The sequence below is a fragment of the Balaenoptera physalus genome (assembly GCF_965194825.1).
Source record: "Balaenoptera physalus genome assembly, chromosome: 20".
Lineage (NCBI taxonomy): Eukaryota > Metazoa > Chordata > Mammalia > Artiodactyla > Balaenopteridae > Balaenoptera > Balaenoptera physalus.
In genome coordinates this window covers 13,316,297-13,337,700 of record NC_138901.1, presented here as the reverse complement: position 1 = coordinate 13,337,700, position 21,404 = coordinate 13,316,297, and the positions used below count along the sequence as shown (strand labels likewise).

Below are 21,404 nucleotides of genomic sequence, written 5' to 3'. Positions count from 1 at the left end.
TGTAGGTCATTACAGGGCACCAAATAGAGTTCCCTGTGCTATACAGTAGGTTCTTATTAGTTATCTTTTATATATAGTAGTGTGTGTATGTCAGTCCCAATCTCCCAATGTATACTCCCCCTTCCATAAGTTTGTTTTCTACATCTGTGACTCAATTTCAGTTTTGTAAATAGGTTCGTTTGTACCATTTTTTAAAAATTTATTTTTATTTTTATTTTAGTTTTGGCTGTGTTGGGTCTTCGTTTCTGTGCGAGGGCTTTCTCTAGTTGCGGCGAGCAGGGGCCACTCTTCATCGCGGTGCGCAGGCCTCTCACTTCCGTGGCCTCTCCTGTTGCGGAGCACAGGCTCCAGATGCGCAGGCTCAGTAGTTGTGGCTCACAGGCCCAGTTGCTCTGAGGCATGTGAGATCTTCCCAGACCAGGGCTCGAACCCGTGTCCCCTGCATTGGCAAGCAGACTCCCAACCACTGTGCCACCAGGGAAGCCCCCATTTTTTTTTTAATTGGGGTATAGTTCTTTTACAATGTTGTGTTAGTTTCTGCTGTACAGTAAAGTGGAGTTCCCTGTGCTATACAGTAGGTTCTTATTAGTTATCTACTTTATACATATTTTTGTATATATGTCAATCCCAGTCTCCCAATTCATCCCACCCCCCCATCCCCTGCTTTCCCTCCTTGGTGTCCATACGTTTGTTCTCTACATCTGTGTCTCTATTTCTGCCTTGCAAACTGGTTCATCTGTACCATTTTTCTAGATTCCACATATATGCATTAATATACGATATTGGTTTTTCTCTTTCTGACTTACTTCACTCTGTATGACAGTCTCTAGGTCCATCCATGTTGCTGCAAATGGCATTATTTCATTCTTTTTTATGACTGAGTAATATTCCATGGTATATATGTACCATATCTTCTTTATCCATTCCTCTGTCAATGGACATATAGGTTGTTTCCATGTCCTGGCTATTGTAAATAGTGCTGCAGTGAACACTGGGGTGCGTGTATCCTTTTTAATTATGGTTTTCTCCAGATATATGCCCAGGAGTGGGATTGCTGGATCATATGGTAGCTCTATTTTTAGTTTTTAAAGAAATTACCATACTGTTCTCCATAGTGGCTATATCAATTTACATTCCCACCAACGGTGTAGGAGGGTTCCCTTTCTTCCACACCCTCTCCAGCATTTGTTGTTTGTAGATTTTTTGATGATGGCCATTCTAACTGGTGTGAGGTGAGTTTTCATTTGCATTTCTCTAATAATTAGTGATGTTGAACATCTTTTCATGTGCCTCTTGGCTATCTGTATGTCTTCTTTGGAGAAGTGTCTGTTTAGATCTTCCACCCATTTTTTGATTGGGTTGTTACATATTGTTTTATACAATTTTTTTTTTTTTTTTACTACCGCTACTTCAGTTAGCAGAAGAAATATGCATTTATATTGTCTTTTATAATTAACAATTACTTTACTGGTGCTCTCTTTTTTTCTTTCATGGATTTGAAATACTCCCTGGAATCACTTGGGGTCAATCTTTTTAATTTAAAGAACTTCCTTTTATCTCTTGTAAGGTGAATCAACAACAGTTTCTCTCACTGTTTGTTTATTTGGAATGTCTTAATTTCTCCTTTATTTTTGAAAGATAGTTTTACTGGATATAGGATTCTTGGTTAACAGTTTTTTCTTTGAGTTCTTTGAATATGTTCTCCTACTGCCTTCTGGCCTCCACTATTTGTGCTGAGAAGTCAACTGTTAATTTTATTGAGATTTCCTTTCTTTTCCCTTGTCTCTTTTAAGATTTTCTCCCTGTTTTTGGCTTTCAGTGTTTTTACTATGATGTATCTAGTTGTGAATCTATTGAGTTTATCCTGCTTGGAGTTTGTTGAGCTCCTTGAATGCGTAGATTAATGTTTTTCACTGCATTTGGAAAGATTTTAGCCATTATATCTTTGAATATTTTTTGTGCTTATTGCTCTCTCCTTTTCTTTTGGTACTACTATTATGCATATATTAGTGTCTTTAATAGTATTTCAGATTTCTCTGAGGTCGTGTTTATTTTTCTTCATTCTTTTTTCTCTCTGTTCTTCAGATTGCATTAATTTTATCCATCAAGTTTGCTAATTTTTCTGCCAATTCAAATATACTGTTGAGTTCCTCTAGGGAATTTTTTAGTTAGGTTGTTATACTTTTCAGCTCTAGAATTTCCAATTGGTCCTTTTTAATAATTTCTGTCTCTTTATTGATACTCTTGATTTGATATGACATTGTCTTCATACCTTTCTTTGCTTCTTTAATTATGGTTTCCTTTAGGTCTTTGAACATATTTATAATGGTTACTTTGAGGTCTTTGTTAAATCAGACACTGTGATGTTCTCACTAGAAGTTTCTGGGCCTTCTTTTTATTCGGTGTCTGGGTAATGCTTTCTTGTTTCTTTCAATGTGTCCTAATTTTTGTTGGAAACTGGACATATTAGATAATATATTATAGTAACTCTGGGTACTGGTCCCCCCCATCCCAACTAGGCTTGTTATTATTATTGACTTGTTTGCTTGTATAGTGACTGGTTGGATAATTTTAGTAAAGTCTACTCCTCTGCCCTTGCAGTGTGAAACCTCTAATGATCTCTCTCAGGAATACAGCACTGAGTGTACCCACAGTCACCCTGAGGTGGCAGTGGTGTGGGCTGGCCTCTCTTTCCCTGACCACACCCAGCTGTCAAGCTCCACTTATTGCTGACTGCTTTACTGTTTTCAACAATACCTAGGAGCATAAATTGCTATATAAGAATAATTCAAGTGAATTCAGATTCTTTCAAAGGAATAGTTCTTGAGGTCAGTGTTTAAAGTTTGTTCTGACACCAGGAGGGCTCTTCTCAGCTGTCTCTTACCCGTTTATGTCTAGCAAACTGGTCGTCCCACAGTTTAGCCTATATTGCCAATTAATCTACCAATCTCCTTTACCAGCTGCCTCTCACCACTGTTTTGGGTGTACCTTAGGGCTTGAACTTCACACCCTGTTGCAGATGAAGCAGGTGGTGGGCAGTAACCCCATGTCTCTCTCAATATGGAACCCCTACCCCACAAACTAGGGCAAGGGCATTTGGATCCCCAGTATTCTTGGTGATACCACTCCCAGTGTAGACAGAGAGTCCATCCCAGCATGGGGGCTGAGTGGGAGAAGGGAGCCCCACTTTTCAACTGCACTTGCCTGGGACTCAGCCTCAGCAACAGGTACCTGGAGTCAGGATGAGAAATGCTGATGCCATATCTCTCCCAGGAAAATAGCTTTCTGACGGGCCTAGCAGAAGAGGGAACCCTGTATTTTAGGCTGTACCTGTCTGGGGTGGGGTTTCCTCCTTGGGGGAGGGAAGGAGCAGGTCTTGGCTCAGATACCTAGACCCTCACTATTACTGAGTTTCAGTAGATTTTCTTGAATAAATATTTTTTTCATTTGCTGTGTGTTAGGGCCATTTCCAGAGACTGTAAATGGTTGGGTTTTTAAAACATAATTTTTAAAAAATTATTTAAAAAATAATTTTTAAAAATTAAATTACTTAAAAAATAATTTTTACCAGTTTTGCTGGCAAGCAGTCTGTGGAACTTGTGCTGTCAGGCCAGCTCCAATCAAAATTTCTTTTGGTTCTATTTTATCTCCTTTGTTGGCTTATTAGCTATAATTCCTTTTTTGCCTTGTTAGTGGTTGATTTGGAGTTTACAGAATATACTGTCAGCTTACCAAGTTCAGCCCCTCAAATGTGTGTACAACTTCACGTATAGTGTGAGAACCTCATGACAGTGCATGTCCTTCTCTCCCCTCTTGCCTTTTTTGCTGTTGTTGTCATGCATTCTACTTTTACATGTACCATAAACCCCACAAACGTTGGTATTAACTTAGTTTAAACAGTCAATCATCTTTTTAAGAGATTTAAATAATAAGAAAGAAAATTACTCATTTACTCATATAGTTAGTTTTCAGTGCTCTTCATTTCTTTGTGTAGAGCCAGATTTCCATCTTCTATGATTTTCCTTCTGCCTGGACTTTTTAAAACATTTCTTGCAGTGATGGTCTACTGGCGATGAATTCTTTTACCTTTTGTATGTCCTTATCTGTCATGTTTGAGTGTTGGCTGGTGGATCCTGTGATGAAGAAATTTCATCACAAGCTTTATTATCCTTCCTTTAGTCCCTACTTGCTGCCCCCAGAGCACCTCCCCATACAGGTGAGCTTGCCCCTTAGGTAACCTGCCTGTACGGCTTTTGCCCACGCCCCCCCACCCCCTTGCTTCCCTTCCTTCTGTTCATCCTTCCATCTTCCTCTGTTCCGTGCAATTCCTTTCCTTTTTGGAGTGGACAGGGGAGAAGAGAAGGAGGAGGCCTGAAATGGCTGTCTTCTGTATTTGTGGGAACAGCTTCTCCCAATCCTGCTGCTGCCTCCTGAACCTGCTGTTCTTTTGCTTCACAGCGATGGAGGGAGGGGTGGGCAACCAGCTCCCCACACAGTGGTGGGTGGAGGAGAGAACACAATCCAAAAGTTCTTGCCAAGCGAGCCTCTGGACTGTGGTGTTTGGGTTTCCTTCCACGTCAGGGTACAACCTCCTTCTGTCTCCTCTCGAGGTTCTTGCAGTCTTTAAATCGGAAGTTCAGAGTCTATGATCTCCTTTTGTTTCTAGTGTTGGACTTGGGTAGAGAGGGTAGACTACCAGTTTCACTGGTTCCCTGTCTTGTCCAATGCTAATAATTTTTCACATTATCTCAGATTTTCTATTTAGGTAATCTGATCCTGAATAAATATTATAATTTTGTTTCTTTATTTCTAATTTATTCTTTATTTTTCTTATATTTTGGGGGTGGGGTAGAAGAACAATGTGGAATCACATTAATGAATCCTTTTATTGTGCTGGCTTAGTGGGAATGTTTGTAGTGTTTCAGTGTTAAAAGTATGACATTTACTATTGCTTTCTGATAGATACCTTTATCAAGGTAACTTGATATTTCTAATTTAGTAAGCCTTCATAAAATGAGGCATCAGGGACTTCCCTGTTGGTCCAGTGGTTAAGACTCTGCACTTCCAATGCTGGGGACGTGGGTTTGATCCCTGATGGAGATCTAAGATCCCATGTGCTGCACGGTGCAGCCAGAAAAAAAAAAAAAAAAAAAGAGGCGTCAGTGTAGAATTTATTAGATGTCTTTTAGGTATCTGTTAAGGTGATTGCCTATTTTTTTCTCCTAACATTTTTATTGTAATAAATTACATTAGTATTTTTCTTAACAGTGAACCACTCTTGCAGTGCCAGAACTAACCAGCCGTAACACTATAGAATTTCATACAATGCAATTATTTGGTTTTCTTAAGGATTTTTATATCTATATACATATGGAACATTGGTCTGTAGTTTTTTGTGTGGGTTACATGTCTGGCTCAGGGGTGAGAGTAGAAGGTCTCGGACTTGCTGATGTAGCTTCATGAGAGCAATAACTGTGTAGAACAATTCAGCCCACTTTTGTCTCAACCTCCCATGTAAACTAGCCTCACAGCCTGCATTTAGATGGCAGGAAAACCATTTACTTATTTTCACGAATAAGTGTCTACTTTGACTAATTACAGATTTTTTTTTTTAATACCAGTTGGTGGTTAAAAAAAAAAAAGAGGAAATTCAGGCATACAGAAAGGTCTGCAATGAAATGTAAAAGCTCCACGCCCTAGGAGCAACCAGTGTTTTTTAGTTCCTACTGGATTTATTTAACTCACAGTGTCAGTTGATACTTGCTATGAAAGAGGAAACATTTAGCCCACTGTAGGTACTTCACACTTCCCTTTCTCTGTTTTCCCCCCTCAGAGTTTTGGTTTGTCATAATATATCTATATTGTCAGGGCTTATAATCTTTACATTCTGTTCTGTAACTCTTGTTGTTTTATGTACTTGACTTAGTTGATTCCAACAGTTTAAACCTTGCAAAAACAGCACTAATGGTTTTTTAAGTAACTGTTATTCACTGCAGACCACCTAGTGGATTAGACTTGGAGGAGGAACTGAAATAAATCTGCTGCTAACCCCATGCTGCACACTGAGGGGGTTCCCAGGTGTCAGAATCTATGGAGCCTTTAAAAAGTCTTCTGCTTTATTCCCTTCTACTGTATACGCATGCACCATTGTTTGGGGTTTTTTTTTTTTCTTCTTCTCTTTTTATTTTATTTAATTTTCTTTTTAATTATGTTCCTTTTTAAGTTCTCTGAAGTACTTCTTCAAGTAATTTTTCCGTATCCGGTATGTGGATGGTAAAATATTTAGAGTATTAACATGTCTGAAAATGTCTTTATTTTGTACTGATACTCAATTGACAGTTCGTCTGGGTATAGAATTCTAGGTGCAAAATAATTTTCCTTAGAATTTTGGAGGAGTTGCTTCATTATCTTCTGGTATCCCCTGATTCTAGTAAGAAATCTTATGTAAGTCTGATTCTTGTTATTTTAAAGGTATCTTTTCGGCAAGTGTCTAAGATTTTTCTCTTTATGTTTTGAGTTTTGAAATTTCACGATGCTGGGTCAAGTTGTGGTTGTTTCTTCATTCATCCTCTGTTTCTGTAAAAATGGTTCGCTTTGCATTTTTAGCTTTAATTGTAATCTAGCGTGCTTCCAGTAGTTTGACTTTACAGTTTTCATATAAGACTTGAAAACAGTATGCCTGCACACATTGCTAGAGCTGAAAGTGGAGGCAGGACAGATGATGAGACTGTGGCTGGTGGGGTTGAAGGTGGAGGCAGGGCAGATGATAAGACTGGCTGGTGGACAGGTTCCTGTAGGTTTTAGGAGTCATGTCTTTCTTTAAAAAGAAACTTTGGTTGCATGTTAGAATTGTCTGGAGAGGCTTTAAGAATCCTGATGCCTGAGTCCTACCCTAAGATGTTCTCGTGTAATTGGTCTGGGGTGCAACCCTGGCATGCGGGTTGTAAAAGCTTCCCAAAACATACTGAGGCACATCCAGGGTTGAGAACCACTCCTTTAAAATCCTCAAGAATGGTGTAGCTTCACCTCCATAGTGGGCTTGGTCTTAAGGGAACCTTGTAGCTCCTGACACAGCTGAAGGTTTGGGATCCCTCTGGAATACCCCTCAGATGAGATCCAGGGGTGTGTTAGCTCGGCTACGAGATCCTGTTCGGACCCAGCGGGTGACTTGCCAAAACAAAGGCTCGCAGCTACTCAGATCCTTTCCAGGTGGGTGGGTGAGTCAGTAGGGTTGTGGCATAAGATTGAAGCATTCGGGGTAGCTCTCAGGGGAGAGGCGTGAGCGGGAGAGACAGTTCTGCTCTTTCTAGATGCCTCTTGTCCTCCAAGACCCCTTCTCATCTTCCCACTTTCTCTCTGCTCTTTTCTGCTGGTGTTGGGTGGTCGGGGGACTCAGTGGGTCTCACTTGCTGATTCTTGCTTGTGCACCTTGCAAGCTCACGTGGGTCTCGCCTGAGTCCTGATTTACTCAGAGTTCACACTGCCCCCGTCGATGGCACAGCTGGGATCGGAGCTCTCTGGGGCCCACCCTCAAACAGATTTAAGCATCTCTGAACACTGGCTGTCAAGTAAGATAGTGTGCTTCTCCACGAGGGGCTTAAATGCATCTCCTTCCACTGAGGGCAGCCAGGGCAGGTACCCTTCACTTTACCTTTTGCAGCTTCCTGCCAGCATTTTGTTTTTGTTTTTTTGGAAGGAGGGCAAGTAGAGGGTGGATGTTGGTGAAAATGAGCTAAGAAATAGTTGGGCTTCAGAGAATGAAGCAGAGACTTCTCTCCCAGAAAGTGCTCCCCTGCCCTGCCTTGCGTTCCTCACAAATAGCAGCCAGTGCACTCTACTTAGGAAAGCAGAAAATTGTATAAAATATTTTAGAAAAAAATTTTAAATCAGAAATAATTTTAAAATCTTGGTCTTTTAAAAGAAGAAAGCCTTTTCCCTGCTATTTTAGAAGGTTCCTGTGGAAAGACCGTGTTCTCTGACATCGCACAGTGACCCATCGCACAGAGCTTGTGGTGGGTGAGGGCAGCACATGGTCCTGCCTTCTGGTGCAGCATCTGAGATGCCGAGGGTGGGCGGCGGGGCAGGTGCTTGAGCGAGGGGGCTCTGGAGCCGCTGCGGGGTTGGATCCACTGCCCCCACCCCGTGCCTCTGTTTCCTTCTTTGTGAACAGGCTGTAGCATTAGGTGCCCATGTGGGTGTTGGGAGGGCGTAAGGCAAGCTGATGTGTGCCGGGTTCCAGAGGAGGCCACACACGGTGGGCCCTTGAGAAGTCTTAGCAGCTGTTCTGTTATTGTCTTCCTCCTCCTCCTCCTCCTCGTCTCATGCATATTTTTAGTATTTTCCCCCAAATTATTTCTTGTTTTCATTATCTTTACTCTGTTTGAAATAGAAAATTTTTTATAAATCAGTTATTGTGCAACATCCATTTCAACCTGCTTCTGAAATGTGTGTAAACAAATTGTGGTTTTTGAAACTACTATGAGCAACCTTTCAAAGTATTCTTTAATTAAGATGTTTCACATCTTCCATAGTTGAACAAAAGTAAATTAAAGGCATTTTGATGACTCTTGTGATTGCTTGTGTAATCTCCACTTTAAAAGCAAGTTTTATCATTCATAAAACACTTTTTATAGAGTAGATATAACTTGAGCCATATCATATTTGTATGTATTCTATAAATAATAAAAAAGTAAATTGTAACGTTGTGAAGAAATGATTCTGCTGTCTCGAAGTTGGATAAAGCAAGCGAATTCATGGGAATCCTGTGTTACACATTAATAAAACAGTTAATTTGGATTATGTCAGAAAGGACATATTTTCCTATAACAACATTTTCTTAAATAGGAAATGTTATATCGACTATTGGATAATGTAGATCCAAAGTGTCTATTTTCAGGAGTGTTGGGTATTTAAATTGGGTTAAGATTCATTTACTATTATTTCATATCATAATAGAGCAAAACATTTCTTAATAATGTGGTCACTTGCTAAAATTGAAATAAAACACAATCCCACCCTCTTCTCTCCAAGAGTAAGGAATGTTAATATCGCACCGAGGCGGGAGTTTTTCCTGCTGTGGCCATGACAACCGACTCCCCTCACAAAGGGACAGACCTCCCCAAACATCAGGCCCTGGCACAAACATTTGACTTTTCAAGGCAATAATATTAAAGCAAATTCCTTATCTTTGCCAAACACAAGATTCATCGTGAGAAACTTTCAGCTTCCTTAGTAGATGCATTTTCCTTCATTACCCAAATTCTTGGGTTTGATTTTTCCCCTTCTAAAACCCAACGCTAATAAAACCACTTTTTAAACACAGCTCCTGTTAATTTCAATGTGTCTTTTCCCATTTTTCGTTTTGATTCCATGAGCTCTTTCTCTGGGCCTGCCTTGCTTTGTGGTGATGATGGAGATTTACCTATAGTTGCTAATCCATCCCCAGGGGTCAGGAGCCAGGCCCCTGTCTCCCCTTGTGTGCATTTCCTTCTCTTGCTTGTTATACCTGTGGTTCTTTGAAATCTGTGACTGTCCTGCTAACTGGTTTGGGTTGGCCAAGCTCTAGGATTAATGCTGGAAATTAAGGTGCTACCTCATGTGAAAACAGCCAGAGGCACTGCTCTGGGTCACACCCTTTGACGCCCTGCATGAGGGCCAAGGTCCTTACTTCTGGTTGCAGTGTGGTTTGTTCCAGAATGTGGCTGAGTAACAGGAGGGACCTGCCTTCTCCCCCTGTTCCCCTTACAGCAGAAAACTGGGGAGCACCTGGGGTGAGGCCTGGGGTAGACACTTTGCTGGTATCCCCTGGGACCAACATTTTTCAGGTTGTCTAGCTCTGAGTAAGAGGGATTTATTGTTTTAACTCTGCCCACACCTGTTCTGCTTTGTGCCACTTTCCTCGGTGGCACCAAATCTAAGTGTCTCTGTAATACGATTCAGGCACCAGAATTTCCTTTCTAGGGAAGGTGGGAATTGTGCCCCTCGAAGGCCCCTTGGCCCCCTCTTTTGGACTAAGTGCCTCCTCTAACCTGCCCCGCCCTCAGCATGCAGACCGAGCTTGCTGCGTGTTCATTGCTGCGCTCTGTTCCTTGTTCGGAAGCCTTATCCCGGCTGCCCTCCCTTGGAAGCTGCCGGTGCTCCCATGCTGGTCACTGCCCAGTTCATCCCTCGGGACCCCATTCTCTCGGTGTAAACTCACGTCATCTCTCTGGCCCCCTCTGCCGTGGTCTCGTCTTCTCTCCATAAGCCTCCCTAGAGCTTCCCACCGTTCATTTGGCATTTAATATAGGTTGTTGGTTACCTCTCCTTCCAACTCAGTTGTAATGTCTGAAGGCAAGAATTCTAAAACATTTCTTAAGATATAATATCCGTACAGGAAAGTACACCTATCACCTTTGTACAGCTCAATTAATTTTCACAAACTGAACACACCGTGCAGCCAGCACCCTGATGAAGAGCGGCATCACCGGCCCCAGAAGCCCCCCTCCCCAGGGGAAACCGCTTCCCTGATTTCTGGGTGCGCAGGTGAATCTGCTGCCTTTGTGCTCCATGTGCCGTCCCCGCATGGTGTCTGCTCCCTGTGCTCGGCGGTGCAAGGGGCACCCACGCCGCGTGCGGCCAGGATTGTCCATCCTCCTTGTGTATTTTCATACGCGTGGTGTACTTTCCATCCCAAGAGGGGTTCTTGGGCCGGTCATGTCTTGGTGAAGTAGGGTCTGTACCTCCCGGAAGAGCTGGGGGTCCCAGTATGTGCAGGAACAGTGGACACTGAAAGGGCCTGTAACTCATCAGTGAAATATGTGTTCAGATAACTGCCCACAAAGTGTCCAGTCCAGTGAGCTTCTACCAGCCGATCGCACGTGTGTATGTGGCCCCAACTGCTGGGTAACCGTATCGTGACTTTTATCAGCAGAGACTTTATAGAAAGTGTTTCTGCCGGTTCTACTCAAGTCCTTCCATTCAGGGACATTGTAATTTTGTTTTTTAAAAAATATTCCCCAGGGTTTAGCTTAGTGCTGTACTGGATAAATGTTTGCTGACTTTATTTTCCTCCGGTGAGCACATCCTGCTTTAACACTGGTACTGGATGGACTGTCGTCTCTTATCATTATACTTACTCCATCCGTTTCTTCTAAAGCGGCCCGATTTTTTAGTTGGTGGTGCAGAATGTTCCTAGCTTTCCTACTGTGTGCATCACACTGAATTTTATGAAAGAGAATCCATTGAAAATTGAATTCTAAAAGAGCTTTTCCTTTTCTTTTTTAAACAGTCGGATATTCTAAAAATCAAGCAATAGCACAGAGCTCAGGGTCTTACCTTTGCTTTTTGGATTCGGTAAGTAACTCTTTGTTTTATTTAAAATGTGTGACTACATGTTGGTTGAATAATTAAGAGGTATTACATTTTAGTGTGGTTCTTGAAAATCATTGTTCTAATATGTTACAATCAGCCTTTAAGGTTGATAAGTTGTTGCTGTTTAATTGCTGCACCACCTAATGAGGGAATTGATTTTTGATAAATAGGGTTACATATAAACACAAAATTGCACAGCAGAGAAACATATAAACAAAGTGAAGATAAGCTAGGAAGGTGTTGACAAATACAATGCTTAAAAGATTAATAGCCTTAAATAGAAGTAATTCATGCAAGTTGGTGAGAAAACACAAAGAAAAATGAGTGGTAGATAAATAGGGAAGGACAGGAGTGGGTACTCTCAGAGGTAGACATGCAAACAATGACCTTTGAAAAATGTTACATCGTTTGTGATCAAACACAAATTAAATTAACTGAGATACTACTTTTAAAAATCAAATTAACAAAGTTCTCTACAAATGTAGATACACAGTGTTTGGAAATGCAATGTGAACTGGTAGCATTGACAGCATAATTTTGCATTTTGTATTAAGAACTTTAAAAATGCTTGTGCCCTTGACCCTGAATTTCACTTCTAGGTATCCTTGAAATTCTGAAAAAGATTTATGTACAAAGAGGCTTTAGTGTTATTTATAATGATGGAAAATTAGTTAATGGAAACAAGTTAATACTGGATAGTAGATTAGCAGTGAAGTGAATTGTGGTCAGTCTGTATGAGAGAATTACTGTAATGTTCATAAAGAATTTTTAATAACATGACAAATGATTATGATGGGTGAAAAAAGAACATAATTGTATGTGTAGTGTATACTCAACTTTAGATTTTCTTTTTAGTGACTTTAAGGCACTCTGAGAACATTTATCTGTATGCAGTCTTCCCTTGGGCTCCTCCAGGTCGGGGGGTGCAGGGCTCCTCCAGGGTCGGGCTACACTCCTTTTGTCTGATCACTGCCCTTTGGGCTCCTTTTCCTCTACATTTATTTGTTTTGTTTCTTTGATTTTCCATCTTTGTGGTTTTGTTTCTTCTGCTGTGTCCGGGCTCATCCTGGTGCTCGACCTCTGACCTTAAATTGGACCCCGAGCTCCTTGCTTGCAGCCCCTCCCTTCTCTGAAGTGCAATGTAAGGCAATCGTTTTCTTCTCATGACAGCTGTGGGGTGTCCCATAAGTTCTGAGCAGAAATTTTAGTTATCGTCGTTGTTTTCCAGTTTCCAGGGTGATTTCTTTTCCTCTTTGTGAATTTAGGTCCCAGGGTCTCAGGGGCACAAAACTGGATGAACCCTGACCCTGGGTTCAGGACGCCTCCTCGTCACTGGTCCATGCATCCGTCTTGTTGTTTGCTTCTGTGTCTGCGACTGTGCCTGTATGTTTATTTTGATAATGCTCGGCACCTGTGAGCCTGCTGTCCGAGGCTAACGTGAGCTCCCTGCTCCGACCTCGTTATGCTGACTTCTGCTCCTGGCAACCACCACACAACGCCTTGTCCTCACCCCCTGCTGAACTTTTTGGTATCTATGCAAATCTGAGAAAAATCAATTAAAAATTCTTAGTTGTGTTTAACTTTATAAAAAGAGTACCAGGTTGTATATAATATTTTTGAACTTTTTAAACTTAAATTGTTAAGGTCCGTCCATATCGTTGCACGTCATTATAGTTCATTCCATTGTTTTAAATTGAGGTAAAATTTATATACAGTGAAATGCAAGATTTCAGTGTGAAAACTGTGTACAAAGTGAGCAATATGAGGGTTTTGACACTTGTATACACCCCTGTAACTAACAGCCCAGTCAGGGCGGAGGATGTTTCTGTCACCCAGAGCTGCTTCCAGACAGTGTGAGTGACGCCACGTGGTGTGAGCACCTGCGTTTAGCTTCCACGCCACGTCGTGGTCACCCGTGACCGTGAGGGGCGGTGGGTCGCTCTGTGCTTTAACCCGTGGTGTGAAGCTACCACAGTTAGTTTCTGTGCTACTGCTGGTCGACGTTCGAGCAGTTGCCAGTTTGGGTTATTTTATTTTTAATTAATTTATTTATTTGGCTGCATCGGGTCTTAGTTGCGGCATGCGGGCTCTCTAGTTGCGGCACACGGGCTTCTCTCTCTAGCTGTAGCGCACGGGCTCCAGAGCACGTGGGCTCAGTAGTTGTGGTACACAGGCTCTCTAGTTGTGGCGCGCAGGCTCTAGAGCGCGCAGGCTTGGTTGCCCCGCGGCATGTGAGATCTTAGTTCCCTGACCAGGGATTGGACCCGCTTCCCCTGCATTGGACCGCGGATTCTTAATCACTAGACCACCAGGGAAGTCCCCTGTTATTTCAATAAAAGTGCCATAAACATCCTGATGTAAGTCTTTCTGTGGGTGTGTGTTTCCCTTTCTCTTGGGAAGATACCGAGGGGCGGAGTTGAGGAATCGCAGGTGAAGGGACCTGCCGGGCGCAGTATGGCCGCTCTGTGTCACTCCACCTTCTCCCAACATAGATGGGTCAGCCTTGGTTTCAACCGTTCTAGCAGATGTGAGGTGCGTCTCATTTGTTTTCATTTACGTTCCCTGACGGCTAGTGATGTTGAGCACCTTCTCATCGGTTTATGGGCAATTCACAAATCCTCTTTTGTGAGATGTCCAAATCTTTGCCTATTTTTTAAAAAATGGGTTGTTTGTCTTGTTCGTGAGTTGTGGATGTTTGTTGTGTATTCTGGATACAAGTCCTTTGTCAGATATGTGTTCTGAGTATTCACTCCCTGTCTGTGGCTTGCCTTTTCATTTTTTAATGGTGTCTTTTGATGAGCAGAAGTTTTAAGTCCTGATGAAGTTCAAATTATTGATTTTTCTCTTTTATAGTTAATTTTTTTTTTCTGAGAAGTCTCTGCTTGCCCTAAAAAAGTTATTCTCTTGTTTTCTTACTTTTATGTTTAGACCCATTATCCACCTTGTGTTCATTTCTGTGTCTCATGTGGTAGGAAGCAGGCGTTAATTTTTTCATATGAATATTAAGTTGCACCAATGTTGAAGAGACTTTCTATTCTCAATTGAATTGCCCCCGTGCTTTGTGGAGAATCAATTGGCCATGTCAGTGTAGGTTTATTTCCAGACTTTCTGTTCCATTCTGTTTCTCTATTGTCTGCAGCTCATTCATTCGTCTGCTGTACAACATTCCACTGGGCAAACACACTGCGTGTATTCACCCATGCTCCTACCGACGGGCACCCGGGCCGTTTCCACGCTCTTGCCCTTGTGAATAGCTGCTGTGATGTCCTTGAACGCACCCCCTGTTGTACACGTATGAGACTTCCTCTTGGGTTCACACCCGGGAGTGAGTGTCCAGGACTCAGGGGATGGGCGGGTTCGTCTGTGGGGGAGGAGCTTGCTGCTGTCATGTGGCTGGAGACGTCCGTCCCTCCTGGCAGGTCACTGCGGGTCCCGAGCCTCCCCAGCACTGGCTGTCCTCAGGCTCTTAAATCTTGTCCAGCAGGTGGGAGCAGAGTGGAGCCCCTCTGTGCTTTGATTTGTGCCCCCTGATCTCAAGCTGTGGTCAGCCTCACTCCATGTCAGTTGGCCACGTGAGTTTCCTCTTTTTGTGACATGTGTTGACATCTTTTTGCCCATTTTCCTTTTTCCAACTTTGAGAAGAGTGGCAGGGATAGTACCAAAAACTCTGTTTTGAAGGCCAGCATTGCACCCATCAGCCCGGAGCACTTCCGTGTGTGTTTCCTGTAAAGAAGAACGTCTCCTCCGACCCAGAGCAGGAATGTCTCGCCGACAGGTGGCTGATACTAGTGCCACCTCATTCATGTTTCACCCAAGGGCCCCAGAACCCATGTTGCCTTTACCTGGGAGCCTTTCATCTCCTCCTCTGGAGCTTTCCACAGCACCTCCCTGACTTTCTTCATCTTGATGTTTTCGAAGATTCCCAGGCACTTTTGTAGAATGCCCTTAAAACTGAGTAACGGTGTTGGGCCAAGTGTCTCTGTCCAGAAATCTCAGAAGGGGCGCTGCCTTCGTCTCACTGTCCCCTTGGGTGCCTGTGATTTTGATTTGCCCCAACCCTGACGACGCCCTCTGGTCACTTGACGAAGGAGGCGTTCCCCATCTGGGGGGCTCCCGTAGAGACTTCTCCTTTGGCCCAGCCTTCCTCGGGCAGGGGGTGTGAGGATGGTGGCAGGGTCTGCGGGGAACAGGCCTTGGCCCCTGAGTGTGTGCTTGTGGGAAGAAGCTGGCTGTGGTCTCCAGTGAAGGCTGGGTGCGAGTGTGCCCGCTGTGTTCGGTCTCAGCACGGGAGTGATGCCAGTGTTGCACGACCACAGATGGCGCGTCAAATGGACCATTTCTGCATGAAGAATGGGTTCATGAGGCCCCTTTGCTGGAGCATCGATGTTGCATTTTGACTTGTTAGCCACCTGGGATGCAGTCTGGTGCCCGTGTTTGGATTCAGAACATATTTCACTAGGAGTGATAACATCAGGGGAGACCGGCTCCCATGCTGCTCCTGGGACTGGAGTTCATTCATTCATCAAATCGGTACCTGGATGTGCCAGGTGCAGCAGCGGGTGCAAGGGATACAGCAGCGAACAGACAGACGGGGACAGCGAAAGCCAGAGCTCAGGCGACAGACATCAGGCCCCGTGCCTCTGCTGCCTCCCTAGCCTCCCCTGAGAGCGGCCGCTTCACCTCCTGCAGCCCACGCCCCCGGGCCCTGCCCTTTCTCTCTCTCATGCACCTGCCTTACCCACCACACCATCCCCTCCGGCTTCTCAGTGGCGCTCTCACCCCTCTGTGCAGTGGCGGGGCCTGCCTGCGCCTGGGATTTCCCACCCCCAGCACTTCAGATCTGCACACGGCATTTATCACCTTCAGTACTGCGTTCTTTATTATCGTCATTGTCTGCCTTCCCTGATAGAATGCCAGCTGCACACAGGAGGGAATAGGCCCTGTTTTATCACTGATGTTTCTGAAGCACCTGGAACTTGGCAAATAGTAGGTATTAATAGATACTTGTTAAACGAATGAGTGGAGTTTGGGTTTATGTGTTCAATTTAAATGGTTCAGTTAGATTGAATTAGATACTTCTGTATACTTATCTTGGAACCCAGCCATCCTGTTGGCTGTCATTTCCGTGGAGAGCGATGTTCTGAGTTTCTGAGTCTGTTTACAGGTTGACTTTCAGAGCCCATCACTGTAGTGCAGCCCTTCAGAGAGTGTGCTCTTAGTAGCTGTCCTGCAGGCTGCTGCCTGGGGGCCAATAGTGCCTTTCCCGAGTGTTGGAAGGGCCGCCCGGGGTGACCTCGGTGTCACTCCTAGTCCCAGATGTGTCCAAGGATATTTGTTTTGGAGAGAAAGCGAGTCACACAAAGATCCCGATTATCTCAGAAGGTGTCTGTCAGCAGTGTTTCGGGTGAGCAGGAGGTCGACACCCATCCCCTTGTGGGAAGTTGAAGTCCGCAGAGACAGTCCCTCCAAGCCCAGGAGGCAAAGCACAAAGCTCAGGGACACAGGGATTTGCCCCCAGAAGAAACCCATGCAGAGTGGGGCTGGCGCCTCCCACGAGGGCCTGCGGGGCTCTGGCCTATGGCCTTCAGACAGAGGACCCACGCTGTGTGATCTGGGCACCATCATCAGGAAATAAATTCCTACTTAGAAGGGGGTGTCTGTGGCCTTTCCTAAAAATGTGTTTTGCATTTCCTTATGTCGTCTTTGATTTCTTTCATCAGCATTTTGTGGTTTTCGGATACAGATCACGTACATATTTTGTTAAGTTTGCACCAACACACTTCATTTTCTTTGGAGCAGTTGTTTGTGGACATAATATCTCTAATTTCGATGTTCGTTGTTAGTATATAGATATGTGATTATTTTATGTGTTGATCTTGTAGAACTCACTGGTTCTAGGTTTTTAGATTAGATTCCTGAGGATTTTCTAGGTAGACAATCACATCATCTGCAAATGGGAGCAGTTTTATTTCTTCTTCTCTGATCTGGAGGCCTTTTATTTGCCTTTCTTGCCTTATTGCTCTGGCTGGAACTTCCATGCACGTGGAGCAGACATCTTCACTTTCTCCTGACCTGGGAGGAAGCAGTAGCTTTTCACGTTGTGTGTCATCCTCTGTTCCTAACTTGCTGAGAATTTTTATCATGTGGACAGGTGTTGGATTTTGTTGCATGCTTTTTCTGTGTCAGTTGGAACTTATTGGTTTTTAAAATATGTTTTTTACTGAAGATTTATAAGATTTTTTCCATCTTCCTGGAATTTGGGAGTTTTTCTGTGTGTGTCAGGAATCATTTCTGGAATGTGGCGAGCTCTTTCACAGTACAGACTTAAGGTTTTTTCAAATGAGATGAACTTTTCTATATTGGCTCTTAATTTCTTCCTCTTAGCTTGTTTTCTTCTTTTGGGTTCTTGTGTTTGAATGTTGGGTCTTACAGTTTGCTCACTTCCCTTTTGATTTCTGTTTCTCTGTAACTTTGAATATTATAGTTCGACCTTCCAGTTCATTTACTCAGTTGTGGGCTGTGACCACCCCTTTCATCTTCGCCATTGCTGTTAGAAGTTAGATGTTATGCTTTCCATTCCTCCGTGTTCTAGGACACCTTTGAGAGCTCCTCTTTTTTGTCCTCTCCTCCAGCAGCTCTAGAGAGCTGCCACTTCGCTCTGTGTCCTGGGTCCTCGTAGGCGCATTAATGGTTGATTTTGTTTGTTTATGGCTCTCTGCACCCTTGGAGGCCAGGCCACACCGTCCGGGGGCTGTGGCAGCAGGTGTGCCAGGAGGTGTGGGGTCTCCACTCCTGGGACTGAGCCCTTTTATCCACGAGTGGGTGGCCTCTGCTGGGTCTGGGAGAGACCTGCTTCCAGGTGTCCTGGGTTTCTGGCCAGTTCAAAACCCAGTTTCTTTCCCAGCCTCAGGGGTGAAGAGAAACTTAATCGTCTGGCTACCCCTTTCCCCAGTCCTCCCGGCAGATCTGCTGACCTTCCTGGTGAGCCTGAGCACCCCAGCCCTCCCCAGGGTGTCTGCGGATCTGTAGGCTCCTGGAGCATGCAGTCGGTCTTGGGGCTGCTGGCTGCTGTCCCCTCAAGCTCCTGTGCAGTTGTGGCCTTTTGCTGCCCTCTGGGCTGGCCGATGTGTTCAGTGTTGGAGGGTATCAAGCACGAGGTCTCGGCCCGTGTTTGCAGCACTGTGGTCACCTCCCCACTCCCTCTCTCAGCAGCACGGCATCTGCTTGCCTGGCTGCAGAAGGTGGCTTAGGCCATGCTGACTGTCAGAGGGCAGCAGGGGCCTCCCTCACCACATCCAGGACAGGAGGCTTCCATGAGGCTCAGCCCGGGTCTTCCGTGTTCCAGGAGTGTTATCAACCCACTTAGATTTGCCAAAGTCATCTTCGTTTCATGGTGGGGTCAGCTTCCTGGAGTGTCCCCACTTCCCCTCCCAGCAGGCGTTTACACCCAGTAGGTTTAGTCATCCCGTGAAGTGTGCTCCACTGAGGCCATGGAGGCTGTGAGCTCGCCCGCCCATCCACGCCTGCCGTTCGTCTTGGGTCCTGGAACAGTGTTCTGCTACAGTGCAGAGAAGCAGCACAGCACCTCCGATGGCGTCTGTGTTCAAGTTAGAAACGGGGGCGCCCGCCTGGAAGATAGCCTGGCACGGCGGCAGTTCCTAAGCGGGCTGCAGGAAGACCCACGTGAAGGGTGATCTCGCTAAGATACGGCGCTGCATGCTAGCAGGGGTCTGTTGAATCCACTGCGCTTTTCTCTTGAGTTTCCCAGCTCCCAGCTGTCGGGGCTAGTGGAGGACGCGGTGCTGGGGGAACGGAGGAGGCTGCCCTTGCTGGGTGCCCGCAGGCTCCCTGCCCAGCCCCAGGGGAGTCTCCTTCCTGACAACTGGGAGAGCTGCTCGGCCGCCTGGACACGCAGGGGGAGGTCCCGCTCTCAGGAGGGACTGTCCTGGACCTTTGTGTTCTTGGCTCTTGTACACCCTGCCCTGACCCCGTTCACCTTTGGGTCTAAAAGGAAGCGTGGGACAGAGCAGGGTCCTGCCTGGGTCAGGCCTGAGTCCTCCCCATGCCGTGCCCGCCGCAGTCTGGCTTTTTTTCTCTGTGAGATCAGAGAAGGAACCGGCACAGAATCTGGGTGGTGGGCCTGGGGTTGGGGGGGATGTTTTAAATAACTGATTTGCAGGTGACTGAAAAAGTGATTTCAGCCTCTTTTGCTATTAACCATTTTTTCCAAACTACTGGTAAGTTGAAGCATTGACTGATGTAGATATTAGCGGTTTGTGTTTCTATTTCCCCTCCAATTCTTCCCTGCGCGTGTGGGGAGGGGGTGGAATGTTGAGACAGCAGGAAGAGGATTGAGTGCCTCCCGCCACGTCCCTCCTGGGAGTGGAACACAAGACCACGCGCTTTACTTTGAGGGTTTTTGAGAGCAAAGCATTTGACCACAGGGCATGGTGGTTACCACGAGGCTACTGAATAGTGTTATTTTCACTATATTTGGAATGGTGTACTGGCCAGTAACTTATTAAATGCAGATGTTGCCAGCCGAGTGAGGAAGTTTGTTTCTCCTGTCTCTGCATCACATGCCACCTAATTTTTTAAAACTTTACTAACGTATAGTTGATTTACAATGTTGTGTTAATTTCTGCTGAACAACAAAGTGACTCAGTTATACATATATATATTCTTTTCCATATTCTTTTCCAGTATGGTTTATCACAGCATATTGAATATCGTTCCCTGTGGCCACCTGATTTTTATGTTTGACTTGTCAATTTTAGCATGGGCTCATTCAGAAAAGAATATTGGTATCAGCTAGAGATAATCTGCTACAACTTTAGAAAACAGTTGAGAAATGTTGTGCGTTCAGGTCTGAAACAGGTGGAGGCTGCTGCTTTTCCAGGTGTGTCACCTAGAAATTTCAGCTCCGCAGGTAAGCACTGTTGCCCCCCCAAGCAGGAGACAAGTTGCTTGGAAGCCCCAGGAGAGGTGCAACCAGGCCGGGAGGAACCAGAGCATGGGGCACTGGGGACCCTCCAGGTCCCTTCTCCCTGCCAGCCTCTCTGTCCCTGAGTCCTCACCCCTGTCATAGCTGCTGGTGGGCAGGAGGTTGTGCGTTTTCATGTGAATATATTTATAATTGAGCTGAACTTCAGTTGTTTAAAATCAAAGGCAATTTTGCCACGTTTTAAAGTTATACTTTTCCTTCTGTCTTCAACAATGTAACATAGTAAACAAACATTCCCCCTCCATTAAAATAAGTAATTGACAGGAAATTCAAAGTTTTCTGTAGACATTCTTTTACAGGCTTTATCAACTAATTTGAGTGTGTTGATGCCGCTGTGTGGTACGCGGGGTCGGTAGGTGGCATGGTGCTTCTAGCTGGATTCACTAAGAAGCTGGGTTGCAGACTTCCAGTCCTGAAAGCCCGCGCGGTTTGTTGCCTGCAGGGGCCACGCTGGGAGCAGCAGTCAGGATGGCCAGCCCTGCCCGCCTCTCCTTCTCCAAACACACCACTCACTTTCCTTTCTGCTCTCCCCCACCTTTTCTTTCCTGAGAAAAAAATTATGGGCTTGTGTTTCAGACCCAAGACCTGGAGGGTATCAGCTGGCTCAGGAGCAGGGCCATGTGATTTTAGTGGTGGCCGTTCCCAAGGAGGCTCAAGAAACAGGTGTTGACCTTAATTTAATGAGGTGGAGGAATTGGCGACCCCTTACTTGATGGCAGCTGCCAATCGGTAAATATCCGTGTGTGTAGACTCTTCTACTCCTGTTCTTTGAAAGAAGAAATAGTCCTTATTCTTAACACTCATGTTCAGAAAGATTTTCCTTGAACAGAAGAAAGACAGAAAATAGTTGAAGACAGACCTGAGACGTCTCGGCACCGTAGCTACTCGCACTCCCTCGAGACCCGTCCCTCGGCACGCCACACATTCTTGTTTTTGTCAGCACCATAACCTGTTGTGCCTGGAAAGCTCTGCTCTTGCTAAGTGCCACTAAACTTGATTTTTAAGAAGAAATGATGCCTCAGACAGTAGTGAGCTTTTGAGATATTTT

At 44.8% G+C, this 21,404-nt stretch overlaps 1 protein-coding gene across 10 annotated transcripts in view; it reads left to right on the top strand.

Moving 5' to 3' along the window:
* The window catches only part of B3GNTL1 (UDP-GlcNAc:betaGal beta-1,3-N-acetylglucosaminyltransferase like 1), a 111,469-nt gene that overhangs the window by 9,105 nt on the left and 80,960 nt on the right, over positions 1-21,404 (top strand). For all 10 annotated transcript variants that reach the window (XR_014257617.1, XM_082442116.1, XM_082442121.1 and 7 more), the window contains exon 4: positions 11,270-11,334. Coding sequence is in view for 9 of the 10 variants with exons in the window: in XM_082442116.1 (XP_082298242.1) it covers positions 11,270-11,334 (65 nt within the window). In the remaining variant the exon portion in view is untranslated. The remainder of the gene's footprint in view (positions 1-11,269; positions 11,335-21,404) is intronic.